The sequence below is a fragment of the Acomys minous genome (genome assembly GCF_964271855.1).
Source record: "Acomys minous genome assembly, chromosome: 16".
Lineage (NCBI taxonomy): Eukaryota > Metazoa > Chordata > Mammalia > Rodentia > Muridae > Acomys > Acomys minous.
Genome location: NC_140498.1, coordinates 11,136,580 through 11,148,356, shown reverse-complemented (window position 1 = coordinate 11,148,356; position 11,777 = coordinate 11,136,580). Strand labels below are relative to the sequence as shown.

Sequence of the window (11,777 nt, the reverse complement as noted above, 5' to 3'; positions counted from 1 at the left end):
TGTACATGCAGGCAGAACACTGTATAATAATAAACAAATAAATCTTTAAGAAATAAATATATATAATTAATTAAAAATAAAAATACAGGGCGGAAAAGAGATGGTGCAGAGGTTAAGAGAGCTGGTTGAGTCAGGTGTGGTGGAGTATGGCTGTAATCCCAGCACTCAGGAGGCAGAGGCAGGCGGATTGAGGGAGTCCAGGGCAGCCAAGGCTACACAGAGAAACCCTGTCTTGAAGAACTAAAAAAAAAAAAAAAAAGCGCTGGCTGCTTTTCCAAAGGTCCTGAGTTTAATGTCCAGCAACCACATGGTGGCTCACAATCATCTATTATAATGAGATCTGGCACCTTCTTCTGGCCTGCAGGCACAATTGCAGGCAGAACACTATACATAATAAACAAACAAACACACACACAAACAAACAATTCAAGGCAGGGTACACAGCTGGTCACATTTATGTCTGCAGTCAGAACAAGACATCTATGAATTTATGCTTCTCAGACTTTAAAAAAAAATCTACTCGAGAGCTGAAGAGGTGTGTGAGATCGCGAACTGCTCCGGCTGAGGGCCCGAGTTTGCCTCCCAGCACCCACACTGGGAACCTAGCAACTGCGACTCTAGCTCCAAGAGATCTGAAGCCTCTGGCCTCTGCCAAGGCCTGCAGTCATGCACACCGCCGGCCCACGCGCACATACATAGTTTTAAAAATAGCCTGGGTGCTTTGGGCACACTCCTTTAATCCCTGCACTCAGGAGGCAGAGGCAGAGGCAGTCAGATCTCTGAGTTCAAGTTCAGCCTGGTCTACAGTACAGAATGACAGCCAGGGCTACACAGAGAAACCCTGTCTCGAAAAACCAAACAAACAAACAAAACACCAAAAACCTAATTCTATTTAAAGAAAAATACACTTGGCACTGTAGAACAGGCCTGTAATGCCAGCACTTAGGGCGTCAGAGGTAAGCGGGTATCTATGAGTTCAAGGCCACCCTGGCCTGCAGAGGGATTCCAGGACAGCCAGGCTACACAGAGAAAACCCTGTCTTGAAAAAACAAAAATATAAGCCGGGCGTGGTGGCGCACGCCTTTAATCCCAGCACTCGGGAGGCAGAGGCGGGCGGATCGCTGTGAGTTCGAGGCCAGCCTGGTCTACAAAGTGAGTCCAGGACAGTCAAGGCTAACACAGAGAGACCCTGTCTCGAAAAACCAAAAAAAAAAAAAGAGAAAGAAAGAAAGAAAAAATACAAATAAAAAAATCCAGCTGTAGGGCATTTTCTTATTAGTGATTGTTGGGGGAGGGCCCAGCCCATTGTGGGCAGATGGTCCCAGGTTCTGTAAAAAAGCAAGCTGAGGAAGCCATGAGGAGCCAGCCAGCAAGCAGCCCTCCTCCATGGTCCCTGCATCAGCTGGTGGCCCCAGGTCCTGCCCTCTTTGAGTTTCTATCTTCACTGCTTGTGACAATAAACTGTGACAAGGCGCTGTGAGTGATGTAAACCCTGTCCTCCTCACACTGCTTTCGGTCATGGTGTTTCATCACAGCAGTAGTAACCCTAAGATAGGGCTGTGGCTCAGTTGGTACACTGCTCTTCTCAAAGGCACTGGGTTCTGAGCTGAAGGATCTCTCACGTGGTATGCAATGGGGCTTGGTGGTGCACACTTACAGTCCTGCAGTGGGGAAGTGCACACTTACAGTCCTGCAGTGGGGAAGTGCACACTTACAGTCCCGCAGTGGGGAAGTGCACACTTACAGTCCCGCAGTGGGGAAGTGCACACTTACAGTCCCGCAGTGGGGAAGTGCACACTTACAGTCCCGCAGTGGGGAAGTGCACACTTACAGTCCTGCAGTAGGGAGGCCGCAGACGGCTGACTGATCATGTGGACAATCAGGCAGGCTATATGCAGAAGCCTGTGTTAAAAGACTGTTCTTGGTGTTGCACTAAATGAATGCACATAAATGAAGCAGGCAGGGAAGGCCCGATTTCTGTAAAATGTGTGTGCTGTCATGGCCCCTGGCTTTTATCCTTCCAGCATGGGGGAGTGGGGCGTTTCCTAACAGTCTATTCCTGGTTTGTTGGGGTTTCTTTGTTTATTTATTTTTTGAAACAGGGTTTCTCTGTGTTAGCCTTGGCTGTCCTGGACTTGCTTTGTAGACCAGGCTGGCCTCGAACTCAGTGATCCGCCTGCCTCTGCCTCCCGAGTGCTGGGATTAAATGCGTGCGCCACCACGCCCGGCTAACTTCTGTTGTTTGATAGCCAATAAGAATGGCTTTTATGGAGCTGGAGAAATGGCTCAGAGGTTAAGAACACTGTCTGCTCTTGCAGAGGTCCTGAGTTCAATTCCCAGCAGCCACATGGTGGCTCACAACCATCTGTAATGAGATCTATTTCTCTTTTCTGAGGGGCAGGCACACATGCACCACCACGCCTGGAGATAAATAAATCTTTTTAAAATTACTTATATTTTATTTTTTATGTTGTATTTGTTTATCTATTCATTATGTATTTATTTATTTATGATAGGATCTCATTGGGTAGCCCTGTACCCAGCTTTTTGTCTCTTTAACCTGTCTCTGTAAAACTCTCCTGGTAAAACTGCCTCTGAATCCCATGAACTCCACTTTACTGCACTGCCTCTCAACTACAAAGTAAGTCCTGGACAGCCAAGGCTACACAGAGAAACCCTGTCTCGAAAAATAAAACAAACAAATAAAAAACAAACAAAAAACAAAAAAAGCCCAAAAGTCATTCTTTGGCCATTGATGTTGTTTTGTTGCTGTCTTGTGGGTTTGTTGTTGTTTGGTGGTTTTGTGTGTGTGTGTGTGTGTGTGTGAGACTGCAGTACTCAGAACCAAGGGAACCTCCTGCTAAACTTTTACTGTAGCTATGAGAGGGGGTTGGGGAGAAAGAGAGAGAGAGCGCGCGCGAGAGAGACAGACAGACAGACAGAGACAGAGAGGAGGAGGAGAGAAGAAAAGAAAAGAAAAGAAAAGAAAAGAAAAGAAAAGAAAAGATGCTGCTGTGGAGCAGACACAACCCGATGGGGTGAGACAAGGACGGCAGCCCAGGCCTCTGTGTTGCTTCTGACCACGGCTGAGGTCTTATCTTGGTCGGTGTTGGCTGTTACAGTTTCCTCCTCTGTGAATCTGGGGGGTGATACCGCTGTAAAACTGCGTGATATCTGTGCCTCTCTCACGGAGCTCGAAACACCAGTAAGCCCATTAAGAGCGGGAGGGGCCCTTGGCTGTCAGGCCAACCACTTTAGCAACAGCACAGGAAAGAACTGTGAGTACTGAGCCCTAGCTCAGGGCGGGCTGAGCAAAGCCGGCGTGGGCAGTTCTGGGGTAGCCAGGTCCCTGTTGCTGCTGAGCAGCTGCTTCAGGGTTAGAGGTCAACTCCTCCTCTCGACACAGCTGGTAGGATGGGGGCTTGGCCTGCCGAAGCTCCCGGGATCTCTTCCAACATTGAGACCCTAGGCTTTCAGGAAAAGGTTCAGCTTAGAGGCCATTGTCCAGATGAGAAAAGTATCGGGGAGGTGGGTGGGACAGGAAGAAAGTGGGGGCGGGGCACAGCTTTGTTCTCAGAGTTCCCTGTCGGGAGGGGGAGGGCGGGAAGCGGTTTCCAGATCTGGTTCAGCCCCATATACCACCTCCTGCAGCTCTCTGCCCCTTTTGTTTGCCTCACAACCCTCTCTAGCTTCTTCTGAGCCTGTGCAAACCGAGCTCTTTGTGTCGGGCCGTCAGGATGTATAGAAGTCCCTCCAGTGCTTGAGAGTTTTTGTTTTGTTTGTTTGTTAGTTTGTTTGAGACATAGTTTTACTATGTAGCTTTTGGCTGGCCTGGCATTCAGAGAGATCTGCCTGCCTCTGCTTGCTTCCTGATTGCTGAAAATAAAGGTGTGCACCACCACTCCCGGTCCTAGAGAGGAGTTCTTTTACTAATCCATAGTTGACACAAAAAACATGATGTGTGAGACGCACTAAGGGCATAGACCTCAGTGAAAACTGGCCACACAAACTTGGTAACCTCGGCAAAGATGGCGAAAGTGGGGCCTGTAGGGACTAGGGAATTGTCCCTCGCATTGTGAACATGTTCGTGTAGCTCAATCTTGAGTGGAAAACAACCTTCTCCAAGCTTCCTGGAGTGGAGACCCACCTTCGGACTACAAGTCCCAGCAGGCCCCGCACCACTGCACATGCGTGACTGGGGCCCCCTGGCGAGCCCGGCGAGCCCGGGGGCCCGGTCCTCGCCCATTGTCTGGCGTGCAAGGGGCGGCACGGCACGGCGGGCACGCTCACGTCGTGGGTCGGGCGGGCGTCCGTGGCGTCCCGCGCCTCCGTGAAGGCCCCGCCCCGCGCCTCAGGACCGGCGGGGCCGGGCGCATCCCGCGGCGGCGGTGGCGGCGGCGGGCACAAGATGATGAAGTTTCGGTTCCGGCGGCAGGGTGCCGACCCGCAGCGCGAGAAGCTCAAGCAGGAGCTCTTCGCCTTCCACAAGGTGCGGCGGCCGGGGCGGGCCACGCCGGGCCGCCTCTGCCCTGCAAGCTCCGCGCTGCTCCGGTGTGCCTGGTTGGGGTCTCAGGCTGTGCCCTGCGCCGCGCCGGGCGCTTTCTGGCTCCTCTTGTTTCTCGGCTCCTGATCTGAACCCCTGATGTGTCTCTGGGGTGTCCCTTGGGCTCAGTGGAGTCCCCCTACCTATCTGCCTTTCACTCTTGGCCTCTCTTTTTTTTCTTTCTTTCTTTCTTCTTCTTGCCTTTCTTCTTTCTTTCTTCTTCTTTTTTTCTTTTTCTTTTTCTTTTGGTGTGTGGCCCGCCTCGGCCGAGGGGCAGGCACCCAAGGCCAGGTTTTGTTTTTCGTTAACTCCTAGGCGGGCGAGAGTGGGAGAAGTGGGGGTTGGGGGGGTGGGGCTGGGAAATCCCAGCGCCGAGTTTCCACCCTTCTCCCGAGGCTCTGCACTGCTTTGGGGTCTCTAGTCTAGGGGATGTGCGGGTCTGTGTGCCCAACTACAAATTCAAACCGTGGTGCCTCAGTTTCCCCCGCCATGATATGAGACCAGTTTCCTCCTTGTAGATTCTGCATCTCCTTGTAACTAGGCCAGGCGGCCGGATCTTACTAAAGTTGGAGAGACTGTAAGGGGGAAAAAGAGACCCCTGGAAGGGCCTCAGCCTCCACCTCCCCAGCACTGACCAATATAGAGCCTTGCAAGGCTACCTCTGATTCGTAGTGATGGGGCTCGGATTGGGTTGGATGTGCACTCAGTGTGTGCACTCTGTCATTAAGGATTGGATTTCTCATTTCTATTACACACATGAAAAGAATTGAGATTCAATCCGGAGTGGGCTGCTTTTCTTTCTTGCCTTGCTGTGTGATGACAGTCAAATATGGGCCCGGAGTTTTGGGGCAGCTGCTACCCTCCTAAACAGAACTTAGGGACCCTGAACTTCTCTTAGGAGCCATGTTTGAGGGGAGGTCCTGCCATGGCTCATTTCATCCTGTTGAGGTCCCGGGCCAGCACTGATGGTGCTGTCAGAGTTCACCGACTCTGTGACTAAGAACCTGCCAGCGAGACCTGTGAGGAGAGGCTCCTCAGATGTGAGCCTCTGCATTTGCTGGTGTGGCCATGAGGATGAGCCCCATGAAACAAGAAGAAAAATGAGTCTCAGCCAGTGAGTGGGGGTCTGTAGTGAGGACCTGCACAGATGTGGTGATGCCGGGCTGCGGGTCGCCTCCCCTTGGCTGGTGCTATAGTGGCAACAGTTGAGGCTGAGACCTGATGTGAGTGGGACAACAGTGATGCGAGCTAGCTAGGTCATCTTGGGGAAAAAGAGCTGTTAGATCTCTAGGGAAGAGGCCTCAGATTCTTGAGCTTGGGCTTGTGGTCCAGGGTGAACACCCGTTTTTGTTTTGTTTTTTTTTTTTTTGACTCTGCCTGTTGGGTTCAAATTCAGCTCAGACTGTAAGTTGCCTGTCCGATGTGCATCCAATGCTAATTTAGTCTGGATCCCTGCCTCCTCGGTGCTAGGGACACAGTAGAATCCAAAGGAGACAGCTCTTCATTGAAGGGATGGCTTATTCATTGGGCAAAGGACCAGGACAAAAAGCCAACACAGAGAAGTGCAGTATATGGTAGTTCACAGGATTGGCTAGTGCTAATGATAAACCGTGGTGTGTGTGATGAGTGTGTGGGAGTGTGCACTGCGACGATGATGTAGACAGGACCTGTTAGGGAGGCCTTGTAGAGTTGCCGGTGTGGTGGGGGAGGGGGCAGAAGGAGTACAGGAGATGCTGCCTAGCAAAAGAGCAAAGGGCTTTGGGGTAGGGGGGGTCGGGGGTCGGGCGAATGGAGATGCCCAGAGAGGAATCATGTAGTGAGGACTCGGCTTTGGCCGTGGATCAGCAGAAATCTCCAGGAGGGCCCCACGTGGAGGAGGTAGGGAGGGCTGGCTGGTTTTCCATAGGTAGCCGCCTCTTGAGTGAGCGCTGGTCCAGGCAGGCATTGGGTGGGCCTGGAGCAGGGTGTGCGAAGGCCAACTCCTGTGTGTCTTAAAGCTAAGACAGTAAAAGCTCAGGAATTGATTGGATTTGAGGTGCAAAGGACAGGCACTAAATAAGGGATTTAGCCTTCTCTTCCATAAGATGAGCCTGATGGTGCCCACTCAGGACCGTGGGGACTTGCCTTGCTGTCTTGTCCTAGTGTCTCCTGGATGCTGGACTGCAAGCCTGGGGCTAACTGGAGGGGTCAGGTCCAGACAGGGTATGGCAGTACTATGTATGGGAGAGGGAATTCCCTTACCAGCTCAGGGACGGGGAGGGGTTGGTGGCCTTGCTTTCTTCGATGGGTTCACTGTCACTGCAAAGTGTAAGCAGGCTGGATGGAGTGCATAGTTACTGCCACACCACCTATCCAGAGAGCTGTCCCCACAGGGATGGCCTCTTTTACTTATGTTTTTATTATTTCTGAGACAGCATCGCACTGTGAGGCCCATGCTATTCTCTAGCTCAGAATCCTCCTGCCTCAGCCTTCCAGATGCTAAGATTACAGCCGTGTGCTACCAGTCTACATTTGACATCTCTGGAGGGTATTCATGTCCCTACCACACTTGGTCCTTGATGGGTGGGCCAGTGGGAGGAAGCACGGCCACACCAGCGTGAGGCAAGGGTGCTGTGCTTGCTTCACAGAGAGCAGAAAAGCGGGTAGGGCACATCATCACTGACAGTGCCCAGGCTAGCCCCGCTTCTGATTGCTCTCTGGCTCTTTCCACGTGGGGAGGTAGGCAGCACCTTCTAGGCCAAGCAGAAACAGAAGTCCCAGGGTGTGTTGCCCATGTAGCCCTCTCTTTCCTCACAGACCGTGGAGCATGGCTTCCCCAACCAGCCCAGTGCCTTGGCCTTCGACCCCGAGCTTCGCATCATGGCTATCGGCACCAGGTCTGGGGCTGTTAAGATGTATCCTTTGCAGTCATGGCACTCGGGGATTGTGAGGACCTTCATGCTGGGGTCCTAGCGTGCCAGGTGCTTCATGGAGATGGCTGAGTGTGTTGGAGCCACTGAAGAGGGTGGCTGTGCCTGCTTGCCCATGACTCCTTTCAGAAATGATACCGTCTTTTTGTTGGGAGGTGGGTGATTGCAGAGAACGTCAGGTAGCAGTGACCACAGCTGTGCCTTGCAGTCTTTCAGCCTGCCAATTCTTAGGTGACCCTGCCGTCACCTTGGCAAACTGTGACTGGGGCAGTTAGGGTTAGCCTATGGGCCCTGGTGAGAGGGCGGTGAGCCTGTGTGGACACACAGACACATACACACAGAAATATGAAGATCCATGTGTTCAACCCAGGGGACGAGGGCAGTGCCAGGCTCAGCATGGTGAGTGTGACACTGCCTCTATTTGGACCCTGATGCTGTACAATAGACCCAATGGGCTGTACAAAGCAGGCATTTTCCTGCCCTCCCGGGAGGGGGTGGGGCAGCAGGCTGCCGAGTGAGTGTCTCCTTACCCCGGAAATACCACCCTAACCTGCCTTCAGGAAAACTGAGCTTGGTAAAAGTGCTTATATCTCTCACCTCACTCACCCAGACAGAGCTAGGAGGACTAGGTCGGGGTGGGAATCCGGCCCATTGCTTCTGAGCTGGTGTCCCGTGTTAGGGAGTGTGCCTGGATGGATGAGCATGTCCTTCCCTCTGTGGTGGGACACTGAGTAGCTTCCACCCTACTTTCCATGGCAAGCCCTGTGGGTGCTGTGCTGCCAGTCCACTTCTGAGGCCTTGTACTGTTTTGTTTTGGGTTTTGGTTTTTCAAGACAGGGTTTCTCTGTGTAGCCTTGGCTGTCCTAGACGCACTTTGTAGACCAGGCTGGCTTGGAACTGGCAGCGAGCTGCCTGCCTCTGCCTCCCGAGTGCTGGGATTAAAGGCGTGCGCCACGGTGCACGGCTCAAGGCCCTGTACTGTGTTAGAGGTGTCCACATCAGAGTGGGCCACAGTCTTCACTGCCAGGTGCTTAGTGCTGTCCTTGTGGAAACTGGCTCCTCATGCTTAGTACAGATGAGGAGGCCTTTCTTGTCCCTCTTTCCTTTAAATTCCTACAGCCTTGAGCCCGCCCCAGGGTTGGGAAACTGAGGCTGGAAAGTGCCAGCCTTGGTCTCTAAGCCTCCCTTCCCCCTGCAGGGCAGGCTCATCTCCTGGGAGACCTTGCCTCCCGCCAGCTGCCCCTGCCCTCTCTTTGTTGTCCTTGCCAGGACTGCAGGGAGTCCCAGCTCAGTACCCAGGCAACCGCCCCTGCCCTGTCCCTGGGACAACATCCCTGACCCATCTTTAGTTCTCTTGGGCCCCTTCAGGCTTCGCTGGCCACCTGGGGTTCCTGCGTCTCAGGGCACTTGCTCAAGCAGGTGACCAGTCTTGTAGCGTGCGTGTTCATCTGTAAGATGGGCAGTGGAAGCTGCTGGCTGCTTGCTCTGGAGGAGGTTGGGGTTCTAGCCCTCAGTTGGGGTTGTTTGATCCGGTGCTGCTCTGTTCTGCCTGGGCCTGTTTAGCCTCTACTGCAAGGCGCTTGGTCCATGCAGGTGCATCCGAAGCCCCGCGTGTACCACGCTGGAGCCACAGTGCTGAGCAGGTGTTTATTCTTACTCCATCCACACCGGCTTTCTGAGTTTGAGTCGTTAGCTTGCTGTACAGATGAGGGCTTGAGAGACCTACAGCAGCACGCTACTTCGGGGGGCCGTGAGGAGTCTGGGCACCTTGGGGACGCGCAGGAGCAGCGTTGCTTCATGAAGGGGGCTCATCAGGAGACCGCCGGACTCCTGGATGGGCAGGGTCTTGGGAGAGGCCTGTCAGAACCCCTGCGGGCGTTTGTCCTTGACAAGTCACCTCAGCTATGGTGCACCTGGCGTGGAATTCACAGGCCTGCATCGGGACACAGCCACCGTCACCCAGATGCACTTCCTGCCTGGTCAGGTGAACATCTGCCCTCCTTTACCAGCACTGGGTGGTCCCCGTCCCTATGTCCTCCTCCCCTCCAGGTTATCCCCACTTTGGTCTCTGCTTCCCCCACTCAGGGCCGCCTCTTGACACTGCTAGATGATAGCAGCTTGCATCTGTGGGAAATCGTCCATCACAGTGGCTGTGCCCACCTGAAGGAAGGGCTCAGCTTCCAGCCACCCAGCCGGCCCACTTTTGACAGTGCCAGGTACTGGAAGACTAGGTTGGGGCTAGCCACCGGGTAGGGGTGATAGAGAGAGCCGAGCCGCTGAGCCCGCTGAGGGTGGGGTGTGGAAGCCTGCCTGGGTAGGGCCTTGCTTCGCAGCGGTACCCTTTGAAGTGAAGGTTGAGGTGTGACTAGCTGAGTCTCAGGCTAGTAGGCGGGGTCTGTGCTTCCCACTGTGGGAGCTTTCAGTTTTGGGGTCCCAGTGAATAAAATATGTTATACATCCAACTCCTTAGCCTTGCAGGCTGGCATTGTACTCTCTAGGCATTTGGGACAGTTCTGTGCCAAGGTGACATGAGCAGAGTCTCAGGCTAGTTTTGGTCTCCAGCCTCAGTCTCTCAAGTGTGGGGCTACAGGTGTGTGCTCCCATGCCTGGCCTTCCTGCTGGTTCCTTGAGTTTGGATAGGCCAGGCCACCGTTGGTAGTTGGGAGGGTTCTCCAGGGTACACTCGGTGAGGTGCACAGCAGGCCAGGCTTCCCAGGTAAATGACCTGGCCCTCAGGCCTGCTGGAGATGGCTGGGATGGGCTAGTCCTTGAGCACAGGTTAGTCCCTGGGCTGTCCCCTTCACTGTAGGCAGGGACTGGAGGGGCCCCTGGGTACCCTGGCTGGGGCAGTGTTCTATCTGCTTGAGAGTGGCCCAGTAGTAAGAGGAGCTGTGAGTCCTTTGAGACCTGGGGAAGATTTTTTTTTTTTTGGTCCCTTTCTTTGCTGGCAGGCTGAGGGATAATTGAGTGGGTTAATTACACTGCATATTGCCTTCCCAGGGTGTCGCCTGTGCTGTGAATAGGCCCTGCAACTACACAAGAGCCCAGAGAGAGGGTCCAGCCCATCCGCCTTCCCCAGCAGGGGGATGGGCTCACTTTACTTGCTTTCCCTCTTTCCTGCAGTGCCCCTGCCAGTCTGACCCGTGTCACTGTGGTCCTGCTGGTAGCTGGCAACACAGCGGCCCTGGGAACCGAGAGTGGCAGCATTTTCTTCCTGGATGTTGCCACCCTGACACTGCTTGAGGGGCAGACTCTCAGCCCAGATGAGGTTCTGCGCAGGTGAGCGGCAGGTGAGCAGCAGGCAGGGGGACCTTCCCGTTCCTGGGGAGTTCTCCTGACTCTGGGGCACTCTCTGCAGCGTGCCAGATGATTACCGCTGTGGGAAGGCCTTGGGCCCTGTGGAGTCGCTCCAGGGACATCTGCAGGACCCCACCAAGGTCCTCATAGGCTACAGTCGGGGCTTACTGGTCATCTGGAGCCAGGCCACACAGTGTGTGGATCGTATCTTCCTGGGCAACCAGGTAAGCAAGCGAGGCCTGTGAACCCCTCCCTCCAGGCCCTTGTACACACCTGCTGGCTCACCATGCCATCCTATCCTCGTCCGTAGCAGCTGGAGAGCCTGTGTTGGGGGCGTGGTGGCAGCACCGTTATCAGCTCACACAGTGATGGCAGCTATGCCATCTGGCCCACAGACACTGGCAGCCCCCCAACGCTGCAGCCCACTGTAGTGACCACACCCTATGGTGAGCACTGGGGAGGCTTGAGCCGAGGGTGGGACCGGAGGGCTGTCTGGCTTTGATGAGGGTACTGCCTAGCCAAATCTATAGAAGGAGACTCCGGGGGGGTATTTGCTGGGCATGGGCCATACCTTGGGGAGAGGCACATGGATGAGGAATTGGGAGGTCTGACACTCTCCCCACCCCCAGGCCCTTTCCCCTGCAAGGCCATCAACAAGATTCTGTGGCGGAGCTGTGAGTCAGGGTAGGTAGAGGGGGCAGTGTGGGAGGGGCTTGTCTGGCTGGGGACTAGAGGATTAGGCTCTGGGTGTAGAGGGGTGAAGCCCTTACTGGGTTATCCAGCGTGTGCCCAGTTCTCCAGGGGCTCCTGGTTCACGTGGCATCCCTCCCTTGCAGAGACCACTTCATCATCTTCAGTGGCGGGATGCCTCGTGCCAGCTACGGTGACCGCCACTGTGTGAGTATCCTGCGAGCAGAGACACTGGTGACCCTGGACTTCACCTCCCGTGTCATTGACTTCTTCACAGTGCACAGCACACAGCCTGAGGATGGTGCGTACCCCAACTCCCGCACCCCAGCGGGCCCAGT

The 11,777-nt window shown here is 54.3% G+C and overlaps 1 protein-coding gene across 4 annotated transcripts in view; it reads left to right on the top strand.

Moving 5' to 3' along the window:
- The first annotated feature begins 4,239 nt into the window (after window positions 1-4,239).
- LLGL1 (LLGL scribble cell polarity complex component 1) overlaps window positions 4,240-11,777 on the top strand; it is a 14,942-nt gene continuing 7,404 nt past the window's right edge. For 2 of the 4 annotated variants that reach the window (XM_084763732.1, XM_084763731.1), the window contains exons 1-9: window positions 4,240-4,489; window positions 7,340-7,437; window positions 9,355-9,436; window positions 9,538-9,668; window positions 10,576-10,731; window positions 10,811-10,973; window positions 11,063-11,195; window positions 11,379-11,433; window positions 11,586-11,740. In XM_084763732.1, coding sequence (XP_084619858.1) covers window positions 4,409-4,489; window positions 7,340-7,437; window positions 9,355-9,436; window positions 9,538-9,668; window positions 10,576-10,731; window positions 10,811-10,973; window positions 11,063-11,195; window positions 11,379-11,433; window positions 11,586-11,740 — 1,054 coding nt within the window. In that variant the 5' untranslated portion in view covers window positions 4,240-4,408. Of the gene's footprint in view, window positions 4,490-7,339; window positions 7,438-9,354; window positions 9,437-9,537; window positions 9,669-10,575; window positions 10,732-10,810; window positions 10,974-11,059; window positions 11,196-11,378; window positions 11,434-11,585; window positions 11,741-11,777 lie in introns of all 4 variants that reach the window. The other 2 variants (XM_084763729.1, XM_084763730.1) reach the window with 2 other exon arrangements.